The sequence below is a fragment of the Talaromyces atroroseus genome (genome assembly GCF_001907595.1).
Source record: "Talaromyces atroroseus strain IBT 11181 chromosome Unknown scaffold_4, whole genome shotgun sequence".
Classification (NCBI taxonomy): Eukaryota; Fungi; Ascomycota; class Eurotiomycetes; order Eurotiales; family Trichocomaceae; genus Talaromyces; species Talaromyces atroroseus.
Window position 1 is genome coordinate 1,597,912 of NW_017971436.1, and position 14,496 is coordinate 1,612,407.

At 47.4% G+C, this 14,496-nt stretch overlaps 3 protein-coding genes across 3 annotated transcripts; 2 read left to right on the top strand and 1 right to left on the bottom strand.

The window, feature by feature from the left end:
* Positions 1–675: 675 nt before the first annotated feature.
* Positions 676–2,007, bottom strand: UA08_04432 (hypothetical protein; the record flags this gene model as incomplete). Its single annotated transcript, XM_020266754.1, has 2 exons — positions 676–1,679; positions 1,755–2,007. 2 exons carry the CDS (start codon positions 2,005–2,007, stop codon positions 676–678), a joined length of 1,257 nt encoding a protein of 418 aa, XP_020120609.1.
* A 181-nt stretch (positions 2,008–2,188) lies between these two features.
* Positions 2,189–4,831, top strand: UA08_04433 (hypothetical protein; the record flags this gene model as incomplete). The annotated part of the gene is made up of 5 exons (XM_020266755.1): positions 2,189–2,549; positions 3,138–3,574; positions 3,629–4,495; positions 4,546–4,709; positions 4,807–4,831. The coding sequence occupies 5 exons, from the start codon at positions 2,189–2,191 to the stop codon at positions 4,829–4,831; spliced, it is 1,854 nt and encodes a 617-aa protein (XP_020120846.1).
* Positions 4,832–9,553: 4,722 nt separating this feature from the next.
* On the top strand, positions 9,554–13,420 carry UA08_04434 (hypothetical protein; the record flags this gene model as incomplete). The annotated part of the gene is made up of 7 exons (XM_020266756.1): positions 9,554–10,282; positions 10,353–10,465; positions 10,520–12,058; positions 12,118–12,198; positions 12,255–12,463; positions 12,517–13,108; positions 13,180–13,420. 7 exons carry the CDS (start codon positions 9,554–9,556, stop codon positions 13,418–13,420), a joined length of 3,504 nt encoding a protein of 1,167 aa, XP_020120611.1.
* Between the last annotated feature and the right edge of the window lie 1,076 nt (positions 13,421–14,496).

The following is a 14,496-nucleotide window of genomic DNA, read 5'->3' on the forward strand; positions in this document are numbered from 1 at the left end:
AAAAGAGAGAAGAGAAAAAGAATAGAGAATATCCGGCATTTATTTACTCCCCGGATTTTGCTTCTTTTTCTTCCTTTCTTCTTTTACTATTTCTTTTATTAAAGGGAATCTTAAATAACGAACGGAATCGGAAATTTTTTTTTCATTGCATTTGGTGTCTTTTCTTTTTTATCACACAACTGTCAGTTAAGAATGATTCAATCGGACAGGTGGTCCTCATCCAATTCAATATGAGGTTTTTACAAGAAAGAAAAGGAATGCTACTCTCCTGTTCCGTCATCGATTATTTTGATTCTCATAAATTGGGGTGCCCTTAGCAAACAAATGTTATGTCTTAAACATCTTTAACTTTTGCTTTTTCTCTTTCTCATGCTTTTCTCATGGGGGATTGGATACGGGTTGACTACAGAGTCGGAAGAAAATTCCTGTATTTTGATATTGTTTAAGGTGAAGCATTTTTCTGGTATACATTATAGTTCAATTCATTTCCAGAAAAGAAAAGAACCAAGGAAAGAAAGGTGGATTTCGATGAGAGCTCTTACACTCTTCGTATGTGATATATGAACAACACTGGGGGATAAACCAAAAACATCTAGCACCGAAAATGCCACCTGCGCCGTATAGCATGCAAGAAAGATAAAAAGATAGACAGAAAGAAGAAAGGTGTTGGTATCATTAGAAATATCCCTCTCGAAACTTCTGTTGCTCAGCCATAGGTGTCGGATGAGGCGAAGAATGAGCTGTAAGAGGCCGTTCCAAATCAAAAGGGTCGCTATGCGCACTCGTTCTATCTGCGGATTTCAGATCTCGTCGCCAATTCTCTAGCCGGGACTTGAAATCGGGTATTAATGGCGAAGATCCTCGGCCACTTGATAAAGTCAAGGTCGAGCCGCTGTATCTGCTCTGAGAGTTCTTTCTTTGTCTGTTGGTGGGGACGTTCTTCTTGCTGTGATTGTCGTCACTGTCCGATTCAACAACATTCCGCACGGTCAGCGGCAGAGAAATCGAAACTTGATCGCTATCATTTGCCGGAGTATGTGGCTCTGTGGGATTGTTAGGTTGATTCTCTGGCCAAGAACTGCTTTTATTATTGTTGGATTTTGGAGGATTGAAGAATGGATTGGCAAGATGTGGCACCTTCCGCGGAGGTGATGATGATATATTGTTGTTCTTACTCTCTGTTGGAGTTTGCGATAGTGCTTCACGAGTGACGCCTTTCTCAATGATTTCGGCTTGTGTTTCCACGCTCTTGTCATTTCGTTTATCCTTGGTGGTGGAACCATGCTTCCAAATGCGAGCCACAACGGCTTGCACTTTAGTACGCAATTTCGTGATGGCTTTGTTCGTCAGTTTTTGTTTGATTTTACTAACGATGTCTGCGAGACTTGGAAGCAGCCCAGTAATACCGCATCCGCATGTGCCCCGGGGGATTAATCCGCCACGTGTAGATGATACTGGCAACTGCCTGCTTCGTTTGCGTCGACGAAGATAGGCAAAAAGTACGATCAACGCGACAAGGACCACAGCGCCTAGAGAGACCCCTATCGCGACAGCAATGACATGTTTCTTTGAATCATCTGTCGTCGAGCCGCCTAGGGAATTACCCGAGATTTGCGTAGACACGGGGTTGGTATTGGAGGAGGTTACTGCTGGCAGAACACTCGCGGCAGCAGTTATTGCTAAAGGCAGGAATCACACAATGGTTATTCCCAAAGTCCAGAAAGGATTCTGAGGGAGAAAGTCAAATAACTTACTACTGGATGCGCTTATGGCTGTTGCAACAAGCGTGGTGGCACTGGTAGTAGAAGCCAAATCTGTTGTCTGTGAACCTGACGATATGCTACTACTCGTAACAGACGATTCATAAGTGGCTGTTGATGTGCCAATGGACGACAGATTCTGCCCGGCAGTCTCTGAAGCGGCGGACGTTGATGTCGCCGTGAGAAATATTGTCCGTGAGACTCTAGTGCATCTCAAACCGTTGAATGTCGTAATCGACGACTCCATGCCTAGTCCCAACTCTTTCCCCTTTCCAGGATGAATGCCTCTCTATTCTGTTTAAGTCGACACTGTTCCTCGGCACCGCATTTTGCACAAAGAAGAAAAACAACGGAACCCCAGCAGGAGTGCCCTATTGTTGAAGAAACGACTGAGGAAGAGCTAGTGAGGAGAGGTGAATGTCACCACCATGCACCCAGGCACAGTTGGCCTGAGGTGCTGGAGGCTGTTTCAGAAACGCCATAGTGAAGCACTGAAGGTCTTGGGGAGGCCTGCAGTCGGATGCCAAGGGGGAGCCCTGATAGGTGACCCGTCAGCTTCACATGCATTGGCGCCATCCCAGAATAACAGTTCTCCATCCACAGTGGTCCATGATCGTGGATTCAGCAGCATCCAGGTGGTGAGTGCAGAAAGGGCTGGTGAGGGTGCAGGCGCCCAATTGGCCAGACGCCGGCGGCTAAGTAAGGCGGCCTCGGGCCAATCAGCGGCCGTTACGGGGGAGGAGAGTCACGTGTTGATCAAGCCACCCAAAACTATGCGCTCTGCCATGAGTATGTACAATGTCAATGGACGTACTCCATTATGAGACCGTCAAGGCTGTTTGGTTTAATGTTTACTCGCTAGCATGCATGCTCTGCTCTCCATTGGCCATGATCGGATGCCCTGAGCAAAGCTGAGAACAAACTGTACCACATCGGAATACAACGACCACGCCGTACTGTACAGTGTGTATGGATACATAACCAAGTGCACTGCGTTTGCCTGTGCACACTGCACAACCTGGCGACGTAGCAGTCTAGCCTGACTGGGGAAGGCGAGCAGACGGGGCCCGTCTTAGTTGCTTGGGTAGCTTCCCCGCCAAAACATCAGCAACATCCTCCTCTACCATACAGTGACATGCCCCGATACTGTGCCAATTGGTGAGTTGTATGTCGTTGGGACGTGATATGTGAAGGAACACTGTGAGGGGCCGAGCTGTCGCTATCTACCAGCTTCCTGATATATCATCCAACATGTTCGCGTGGGCGGCTACAGGCAAGTCACTTTTGTCTCACACAAATCCTTAAATTTACTCGAGCCATGCTGCAACGAATGCTGCAACATACATCTCTGAGTTGACTAATACAGAATGTGAACAGGGGCTCCTTCGATTGGAATGGACCCGGAGCAAGAGCGGAATCCGCCGCCGTCTCCAACACCGGTAGAGTTTCCACAGTACCGTGGGGTCCAAGATAATGAAATACAGAGCGTCACAGACTTCAACGCCATTTACCAGAAGCTTCTCGCAATCAAAAAGCCACAGGACATCACGGTGGAACATGTCAAGTCCCTGAATATGAAACTGGAGACCGATATAGAGGGCACCCAAATACTCTCTGACGAGCACTTCCAGGGTCTGCCTCCATTTGTTTGGGAGAACCTGACAGAAGAGCTTGTCGAACTGGAAATCATGGGGGGTGGATTTCCGTACCCGCCGTTTTCCAAATATGACGTGGTCAGAAAAGAGCTCTTGTTCGACAATGACGACGCGTACAGAGAGGTTACAAGAATGCAGCCGAGGCCAGGCCGTAACAGGGTAAGATTAACGCAATCAAGAAAGTTTTGGGCTGGCTTGGAACGTATGGCTCAGTACTGGGATACCAGCCTTGACGAATACTATGACAAGCCTGTCACGGCATCCGAAGAAAAGACTCTACGTCAACAACAGCAACAACAAGGTGGCATTCCGATGGATACCGGGGATGAGGAAGTCAAGACCTACAAACGAGCTTACAAAGGTCGGCGTGTGGGGACAGGAAGTGAAATGCCAGTCGATATCCGTGACGACACGATGAGGGGTCTTCTTGAGATGGTGGCATGGCCGTTCCAATGCCAGGCATCAGTTCCGGCACAGCAACCAAGGCTAAATGTTCAAAAATTGCTGTTTCCGGTACGCCACACATTGGTAGCTGGTAGAGTGCCTCAGGATCGGCAGGCAGCGCGAAGTGGAATACTGGAAGGGCCGATGCTAGGAGTGCAGTGTCGAGAAGAGACAGCATTCAGAGACCCTGAGGAAACGCCGGGATACGGACAGAAAGAGATGTGCGACATATTCCGTGAGGTTGGGGCAATGCTACTCTTAGCTCAGGAGCGGTCTCGAGAAGGTACCGTTGAAGTGAAGCCCGGTGAGGGCAAATGGTGGACAACAGTGCCTCGATGGGGCGGTGCTCCAGATGATGGAGTGACGGGCGATGCAGCGGACGAGGGGTCGGCATCGACAACGATAAACTTAGAGAAGCAAAGCCGTGATAAGCCACAGGACGGTGACGATAGCAACAGCAACATGTACAAACGCTCCCGCTACAGCTATCCGCTCCGTTCAGCGCGGCGCTCAGGGCGATCACGAAAATTGACAGTCAGTGAAAGATGGAAGATTATCGAGCCAGGGCCGAGTTTGTGGGACAAAAGGACGAAGTACATGCAAATTGGAAAGCCCAGGGGTAGTTTATATGATGATGTATGCTCAACCAACCTACATTATGTTTTACGTCACTAACAATCCCAAAGATTTTCTTGCTTTCGCAACTAAATCACCATGTCTCAATTCTGCATCTCAGGGTGCACAGGCGATATATCGACAGTCTGACCAACGGCAGCAGCAGCAGCAGTAACGAGAACGAAGACGACCCTGAGCAGCCTTGGAATGTCCTCAAATTACGCCGAAGCAAATGGTATGATTTGATGGATGCTGGGCAACGATTGGAGGTATTCCATAGTCTTTGGAGGCTGTTTCATTACCTAATGAGAGCTACGTAACGACGTAAACAGTAACTATTCACGAGCACGAATATAAGCAAGCATGTGCACTTCTATTCAGATACACCTTGGTAAAGGGTGAATGTCCAGGCCGACTTCCAAGAACTTGAATCCAAGACCGGTTCTACAAATCAAACCATCCAAGGAGGAAGGCAGCCATCCTTTCGATTACCTATATCGTCCAGCGCATAGTTCCATGGAGTATATGATCCTTCCATTTGAGTAGGTAGTACGTATGTATGAAACTCCTTCAGGAAACAAAACCATACTGCCATTTACTTCTCCCTCAAGAGCCGACTCACACACGACGAGATATTACTACCGTAGTTGGAAATTTGAACGCAGCCCTTGTCCCAAGGGAGCACACAAGCACTTACAGAATGGGAAGCTACAATACCTCATCTAGCAGCCCGCTCGCCAACTAGTGAGTTGATAGAAAGCCCGACTCGGTCTGAAATTGGCTGTTTTCTTTGTTTGCCTGTTTGTTTGATCACTACGTTTAGTAAGTAGGCGGCTTTTTTCTACAAATAAGGGAGGCTCGAGGCCGGTCGGATATAGCGGAATATAGGCTATTCGTTGGTTGCCCATTAAAACTATACGATGATTAGAGTCGCAGTATTTACTTAAAAATCCTCGACTAGACTGGTGGACCGGACTGGACGGAATGAAAATGATAATGCTGTGCTGTTTGTTTGATGGTATCATGGAGTTGCCTGATCGGGTAGTCATTTGGGTGCCAATGCAAGTCGCCGAGTATCCAGAGGAGGCATACATAAGTCATTACAAGTGACGACTAGTTTAGTTGGAATATTTTTTATCTAACAGTAATGTACATGGATAGTTATCTACTGGGAAAGATAGTGAGTCGCATACCGCTCTTTCAGTTGCATTTTAAAACCACGACTACTACCGTGGACCTAGGTAGTGATAAAAAAATTTTTTTTTCTAGGTACACACTACTACGCACCTAGTGGAAAATTGGGTAGTCTGGAATTGTATTTCCATTTTTATCCTTGTTCTTGTCCGACAAACACGGCGAAGAGAGAGACGGTTATGGGCAAAGTGACAACTGTCTCGCTCGCATGAGGCATCTCATGCATGATATAGGAGCACTTTCATGCAGGCAAGACTGAATACTGGCATTCTTTCGTACTGCTTGGCGTATGATGCAGGTCCTTGGATGATTACCTGGCTATGCTGTTAGTATTTTCAGGGATAGTTTCTAAGCCTATATATATATAGTTAGGTGATCAGGTGCAATGATGTAACAGCGAGAATCCAAGCATGCAAGTGAACTGTAAATAGAATGGTATGAGGCGGTCAAGAGTTTTATCTATAATCTACTACTAATTCTGTCCCATACCTACCTACCTAACTTGAGCTCAAGCCTCAAGCGTCGACGTCAGTGCTCTCTGGTGCTACACGATCTGTAGTTATACAGACCTGGGGTTACCCCGCCAGAGCTCCCCCTTCTACAGACTGACTGTGTAGAGAATAAGATTATTCCTGCTTCGCCTGCAAGGAGCTTGGGCATTTTTATGTTTCTTGTGTAAAGGACAACTCGGATACATTTATATTTGCGCATCAGCCGACCATGACAGACAAGAAGAACGGGGAGACCTAGGAATCCTTGCCACTTTACTTCATAGTTTCGGTTATATAGGTCTAAAAACTACTAGATCAACCCGATCTCGACCGGCGTGACTAGCAGAAACATGGCTGGATGGATGGCAGGGGACAAATGGAATCGCAATCGGAGAGCTCTGTGCACCCCAGCCGCTGTCAACCCTGTCAACCCCGTAGATTGGCGCAGGGATGGCCCTGCTTAATTAGCGGGATTTTCTTTTTTTATTATTCTTATTTGCGTGCATGCATGCAGCCCGATCACATTTCGTGTGTCGTAACGCGGATAATGTGATGTATCATACTTCGACTACATAGACGATGCGTAAGGAGTTATTATATTAAGCGTCGTTTATAGGGAGGGCGCAGTTTTCACTGGTGCCTACGTAACGAATCGCCGAAATGTCGAGATCACTTGGATTTAAGGCGCACTGACAAGGCCCAAGCACCGTGCATGATGGCCCTCCCTCCCGCCTTGCATGACTTACTAGTATACTCCCCGTACGAGGTGGCAGGAATTCGATTTGAGATGAAACAATCGAGAGGATGGAAGGAATGACACCGGACAAAGCAGACCCAACAAAGAGGAGCTCGCGAGTACTTACTACAATATATCTAGTGCTTACCTGCCCAAGACAAAGAAACAAACAACATACGCATGCAATGTAAATCCACGTACGTTGGATCGCAGTTAAGACGCCGGCGTTCAATATGCCATATATGCCTATAGCTACATACTAAGCATCCCGATTGAGTTGGCCAGCAAAAGCTAATCATGCAGCGAGATCGAGCGAGATTACCTGTAAGAACGGCTGTCAAGTCCAAGTCTGAGAGGTTGCACATTTTTGTGAATCAGATGACCAAATAACTAACTAGTTACTAGGTAAATACGTCTTACGTAGGACACTAACCGGATTCGGCTGACGAATCTCATAGCAGTAATAATACATGATGTATTTCGCCGTACGTAGCCAGCCCTGTCTTCTTATTGTATCCAAAGCAGCAGTATATAAAAGCTGACCATGCCCCTAATCGAGTAAGATAGACACGGGAACGTCACCAGGGCCATGGTAAGCATCCCTACGCCTTTTTTTTTTGTGTGTATTTTATTTGCCACTTAACTCTGATATCCGCTAGTTATTTAAACTACTCAAAAATGGTCGTGACCCACACATCCTATGTAGTAGTAGTATACGCAGTTCTAACTTGACTTATTTACATGATTTTATTCTCCGTCCGAAAAACGTGCCATCCACGGTACTACAACGGGTGGGAGGACTCACTTGGTTCGGGCCAGCGCCAGTGCCAGTGCCTGGGTACTCCGTAAGAATTAAGCAAGGACGCTCCCGTCTTGGTAACCAATGACATCACGCGGACTGTTGGTTATAGCTTTCCGTTTCACAGATATTTATTTTGTATACACTCACGAGCAACGTGAATAGACACGCATGAACATCCGTTTATCCTTTACCCCAGAGTACGCTTTAGTTACTTCTCCCATGTGTTTGCTGTGTTACCATCTCAGATTTCATCCCTCTTTATTTGTGCTATCCAATATCGGAAGAAAGAACGGCCCGCCCAATCACAATCGCAGGGCGACAGGTGACTTTGGCGCTAGCCCGCTTTGGGCGCTGCTCTCGCCTTACCCGCGCCTGGATCGGGTTAGCGGTATTGTGCCTGTACAGTGTACATGCTCTTACACAGTCAGCTAGCTACTCAAGTAACAGTTAGAAAAATGTGGATCATCTGGCATAGCTTGACTACTCAAGAGCCGGACTCTATGTTCGTGTATTGACAGAGGTATCATGTGTCTTCCTGGAGTGAAGTATGTATGTAACCGCCCGTCTTTGTTAGTCCGGCTGACTCGTACTAAATAGTAAACATAAGTTACTTAACTAGTTAACTAAGTTACTGCGTCAGGATTTGTCACAAGGTTGATGTTTTATATCAAATATTCGGTGCATCCAGCTAGTCCAACTTGGCTGTAACTATGCACTACGGGTTAGTCTATTATCTGTTCCTCCGGAATGGAATCTAAGCGACCGACCGCCGCTGTACAGGAGGGGAACTCGAGTAGCCACTCGGTTGGTCGAGTTGCCCAGTTTTATCAGTTCCGGTGGGTAGACTAAGAGGTTTAGCATTGACGTGACACGCTAGACATAACTTTTTTTTTCTTTTTGTTTGGACACTGGAGGGATTCGTTAAGCTACGTGCAATCGTACATCGTACTAGCAGGCATTCCCCTGGTTACCTCCTCGTCTACTGTTTGTCAGGACAGAGGAGTAAGATATACGCAGACAAGTTATGCTAACATGGGCTGAATAGAATCGCTGGTACATGGTAACTTGAAGAATACATGTAAATTACGGCTTTTCTCCACACGCCGCAGCGTACGCATCAACTTTTGTTTAGTTCCTGGGTGGAATAACTGGATTGTTTCACACTCGGTACATAACATGGATTACGTACATAGTGTCATTTCTTTGGACCAGTTAGTTAACCAAGTTAGTTACTTTATTTTGACTACGTATTCTGCTTGTGCTTTATGTCCTGAACATAAATGATAACACATCCCTGGGGGACTGCCTGAGGCTACGCACGCTAAGGTTATTATCCATCGGGCGCGTTTGGAAGGAACGAACGGACGGCGCTCTTTCTCTTTTGTCGTTCGGAGCTCCGCTACGACCTCAACCCACGCCGTCCTTTCCCTTTCTTTTCTTTTTCTTCTTCTTCATCGTCGTCGCCCTTCCCTCCTGCTCCTCGCTGCTCTTGACCTGCGCATTGGCCAGTAAGAACGCAATTCCGCTCCTCTGCTTGTTTGTTGCTGCTGCTTGTTTTGCCGGACATCAGAAGAGGACGAGAACGATGGACTAACAACAGATCTTCAGGTTTAGTCGATTCGCTCACCAACGCAATAGAACACCCGTTCCTCGTTTGTACAGCCATCGATACACCCTGCAGGTCTGCGCCCTCATATAATCAATCAATCCTGCGCATCAGACATGTCGTGGATATAGACAAAATTACTCTATAGGAGAGTCTTCGAGCCTGTACGAAGAAGGCTTTCTAACTCCCACCGCCTGAGGCTCAAGCAAATGGCCGTGATCGCCGTGACACATCATCCATTGCGCTAACAATGGAGGCTCCCGTTCCCATGGACAACAAGTCAAAGACACTTCCTCCCTATGGAAGCATGATGCCTCCTCTCAACCATCTTCCACCCGCTCTTCACGGTCCCCCCCCTCCCGGTCCTCCTCGAATTCCACCGCCGCCTCGTGACGGCCAGCATCATGGCTTGCCCGCTCCAATCCACACCAGTCCCTACGAGCAGTCCTGGCGGTCACAACCATACCCCCCACCACATTACGAAACTGCTATCGAACGACGCCATTCATCTGCTGTCACCAATCCCCCGCCACAGTCGCAGCCTCCTCATCCTCCTACTCACATCCCTTACCCTACAGCGCCGCATCCTTCACAGCAGCAAAGTCGTGAGTTACCCCAACTACCGCCGGGAGATCCATACCACCGTCCAAACAGTCTACCAGCTCCTGCGCCCTCTCATCCAGTAGTACCTGAGGACCATTCCCCTCGCGGTCCTTACAGACCCATGAGTGGTGCGCAACCTGAACCTACCCCGCATTCCGCGCCGCCGCCTGATTACAGACCGCCGCGCATACCTTACACGGGGCCTCCCGAGTCTCCAGTCCCAGGAACCGCTAATGGCGACCTCCCAGGGCCTCCTCCACCTGGGTACATCCAAAATGTTCCTGCGGCCTACCATGGTCAGCCACCCCCGAGTGCCGCTTTTGAGGGTGGCAATTACCCTTATGGGCGCCAGCGCAAAGCTGCCAGAGCTCAACAGGTATGCTTCTTGCTTTCTCTTAATCCTAAACCGCGAGGGATTTGTTAGATACTAAAAGATTTGAATCTAGGCCTGCGACCAATGTCGCACACGCAAAGCTAAATGTGACGAGGGTCGTCCGGCCTGCAGTAACTGCAAGGATAACAATCTTGCATGCGTCTATAAAGAAGTTCCTCCTCATAAGTAAGTCAAGCATGACATTCTAGACGTTGTCTGTGCTGACAACCCCTTCCGCAGACAGGAAAAAACCACCCAGATAATCCTAGATCGCATCGAGCGAAAGGAGGAGGTGATGAAGCAGTTGTTGGATGTCATCGTGGACAAGATTGCAGCAACTGATTCTCGTGTGGATAAGCTGTTTGAATATTTCTCAGAGCAAGGACATGCTCTTCCCGATCAGAAATCTTCTAGCATTCCAACAAACAATGCTACTTCAGAATTGAGAAAGTCTCTACTTTCTACGTCAAGATCCGAAACAGAGCATGCGGATGAAGGCTCACTGCTAAAAGAGAAACCGGAGACTCTGTCGTCCTTGGAGAAATATAATCAATTGCTGAAGCAAGAAGACACGAAGGTACCTATGCAAAGTGAAATCAACGCTGAAGAAGAAGGAGAGCTATCAATTCCTATAGAACACACTACAGCTGCTCACAAGCTTTTGTCATGGCCGTCGATTAATCGACTGTTGGACCGCCGTGTCGACGAAGACTACGTCTTGACAAACGAGAGAAAGAGAGGCTTGATTCGTATCTATGGCTGTGGCGAAGGCCATGATCACGATTCCAAATACTATTACCAACGAGATCGAGCTCTCCCCTCCCGCGCCGATAGCCCCGCAACAACAACGTCATCAGCGAGCCCTCGCTATGACGAAGAATATGCACAGGCTGCTTCCCCCAATTGGGGCTATGGTTTACCAGTGACGCCCAATGGTGGTCGACCTGGAGAACGCCCCGGTGGTCTTGATCAGAATGGTTATTTAAATACTTCGCCTGATGTTGTTCGGCGCCTTCATCGCAGCTTTATGGCTAATATACATATTCTCCATCCGTTCCTTGACGCTGATACTCTGGAGAGAAAAGTGGGATTGTTTATTAGGCAGTATGGAAGAAAGAATACGGTGAACCCGGGCGAATCGCGTGGCATGAAGCGAAAACGCTCTGCCGAGACTATGCATAATAATAATGGGCCACATGACATGTCTCGTTCTCCCAGTATGCATTCGGAAAAAGCGCCGCCCCACAGGATTGAACGCTCAATTGACAATGCAATCATTCTAATGATGCTCGCCCTCGGCGCGATCTGTGAATATAAAGGTCCTATACCCGGGTTTGCTCCTGACCCTCGTGAAAAATCTCGAGCAGAAGCATTTGCAGTGTCACCGGAGGCGCAGGCCGTCTTTAACGACATTCTGTCACCGTCACCAGCATCTGCACCAGCATCGGCTGGTGTGGCAGGCCAGGCTTTCCAATCCCCCAATGTCCCATCTCCTGATCCCGCGTTCGATTGGAAGACTCCGACCCCAAGGCCGGCTTCTAAATTTGGACCAGATAATTATTCTGATGACTCTCACACCAGAAACATTGATGTAATTCCGGGGCTAGCCTACTATGCATATGCCGCAGGCATTCTGGGAGACTTGCAGGGTGGAATTGAGCTGCCTTATGTGCAAGCGGCTATTCTAGCAAGTCTTTATGCTGGGCAGCTAGCTCATCCATTCCAGAGTCACGGCTGGATTTTTCAGGCGGCTAGAGCATGCCAATTCATAGTTCGAGCGTGAGTTTTCAGTTTGTTTCTGAAATCCCTTTTGAGAACCCATGTTAACACATCCTTAGGAGAGACTATAATACCATGAAAGATGGTCCCCTAAAAGAAATGTATGAATTTGCTTTTTGGACATGTCTACAACATGAAAGGTGAGTCTTGATATAACTCAGACGAATGCACAGAGCTGATGATTCTGCGATCCTAGTGACCTGCTCGCCGAATTGGATCTCGCTGCCAGTGGTATATCCAGATCTGAGTCGCGAATAGCGCTTCCTAAAGGCAACTTTACGCTTAAGCTAACGAGTGAAATTGATGCCCCCGAAACTAAGATGATGTTTTACTATTCAGCGCAAATCCATCTACGCAAGTTTTTGAACCGGGTCCATACGGATCTATACAAGGTGGATAGGAAGAGTAAGTCCCCGTCTGCCGTATCTTTCGGTTCTCAATCGCTAATGCAGGCGCAGGAGAAAAATCGGACAAGTCGAGCGACAGAGAGTTTGAAGACCAAGTAGAGGAGAAACCGGATTCTGACAAGAGACCGAATATCCCTTACCAGGTCCTGCAAGTACTTGGTGTGAACCTTGATGCGTGGAAAAGCAGCCTGCCCCAAATCATGCAATGGAAGGAAACAGAACCGCCTGCGTCGGACATAAATGCTGCGCGTTTACGTGCGAAATATTACGGTGCCCGATATATTATCTATCGCCCGCTCTTACACTACGCTCTACATCAATTACCCCCTCCTGATGTGGAGGCTTCAGCACCCGCCGAGACCCGTAGCTTTTCAGAGCAATCAGAACCTAAACGTCGAGTCTCTTCGCTGAAGTCGCAGGGCCATCAGGCCCTTAGTATGGCGCGTTGGGCCAGCGAGCCCGGCATTCCTGATCATATCGAAGACGAAGCCAACATCTACCCGACGATTGAATTCGACAGTCTCCCTCCACAAATCCAGCAAGCATGCTATCATTGCATCAGGGCTGCAGTTCAAAGCACGATAGCGTTTGACGGAGTCAAGGGACGTCCGATCGTAACCAATATATTTGGGACAGCTCACGCGTAAGTTTTCCTTTTTTTTTTTTTTCCTACCCCATTTTCACTCACTTAGCAAACAAGACTAACAGACGTAGGCAATTTGGCAACATGCTTGTCTTATCTGCTACCTATATGTCCGGTCTTCGACAACTGGTCGAACGTGACGAACTCGAACGGCTTCTGAAGCGCACCATCAAATTCCTCGCGCAGAGCAAAGACATTTCACCGACTTTGAGGGCCGACGCGCAGATCCTGTCCGGAATTTACCATAAGATTTTCAAGCAATCACCACATACAAGTTTCACAACGGAGTCTTTTGGTAGTGTGAATACTTAATCTCTACCTTTTAACACATTTCACAGGAATTTATATAATGACGCCTGTCTATCCTCTATCTATTCTCTACATTGTGTTTATTGTTGTTTCATCTTGGCGAGGGCGGACAGCTGTTTTCAGTCTTTGTCTTCTCTTCATCCTGGAGAGGAGACAGCAAGTCACGGCGCTTAAATATGATACCACGAAGGCATTTTGATTTTTCATAGTCATTGTTATTTCATTATCATACTATACCACAACATATCATCATTGCTCATTATTATGGCGATGGAGAATGAAGGGAGGTCAAATTGTCTTTTATAACTGTCTGCATATACCTATATGCATGCAGTTTTTCGGTGGCTTTTTCTCTGGGCATTAGTCAGCGAGTGTTTTTGGTTCATTCATCGCTCTTTTTGTATATGCAATTTTGTCACTGTCGCCACCTTTTATTGTTTAGATCCGAGCCTCGGAACTCCGAGCCTTGCTTTGGTGTGGTTTGGTTGGTTGAGCCTTTACTTGATGCATGCAGTTATGCATGATACATACATCTTATTCTTCAATACGCACACCTACTCAAAACATGTCATTCTAAACTTTGGTTAGAATATTTTACCTACCTGCAGAAATTATTGCGCAGGTGACAGTTCCCCTCTTTCCTTTCTTTTTATCGCTCCTTTTCTTTTTTTGGGCGCAGTCACAAACTAGCGGGGGGACTCAGCAACTACTGACGCTAGTCTCGAGTGTCAGCCAGCCACTAATCGTCGCTTTGTCTGTTATCGATGACTTGGGCATGGCGTTGCGGATTTGGGTTCGTACCTTTGGTGCCATAGGTTTGTGCATGTGTCATCAACTCTATGCTGTTTCTCTGCCGTGCGAGTTAGTGGTCTAGTTGTCGATTCTAGCATATAGTATGTATAGCAGAACACCAAGCCAGGAACCAAGGTGGTGGTGCTTTGATGGGGGTAATTCATAACACAATATGATACTGGTGGCAATAAATCATGCATGATTGAATTGATTATAAAAATGTGCTTGTCCAGAACTAGTAGATATGCCCGTGAACTGTTCAGCTCCAGGGTCGGCTGCGTGGTTGT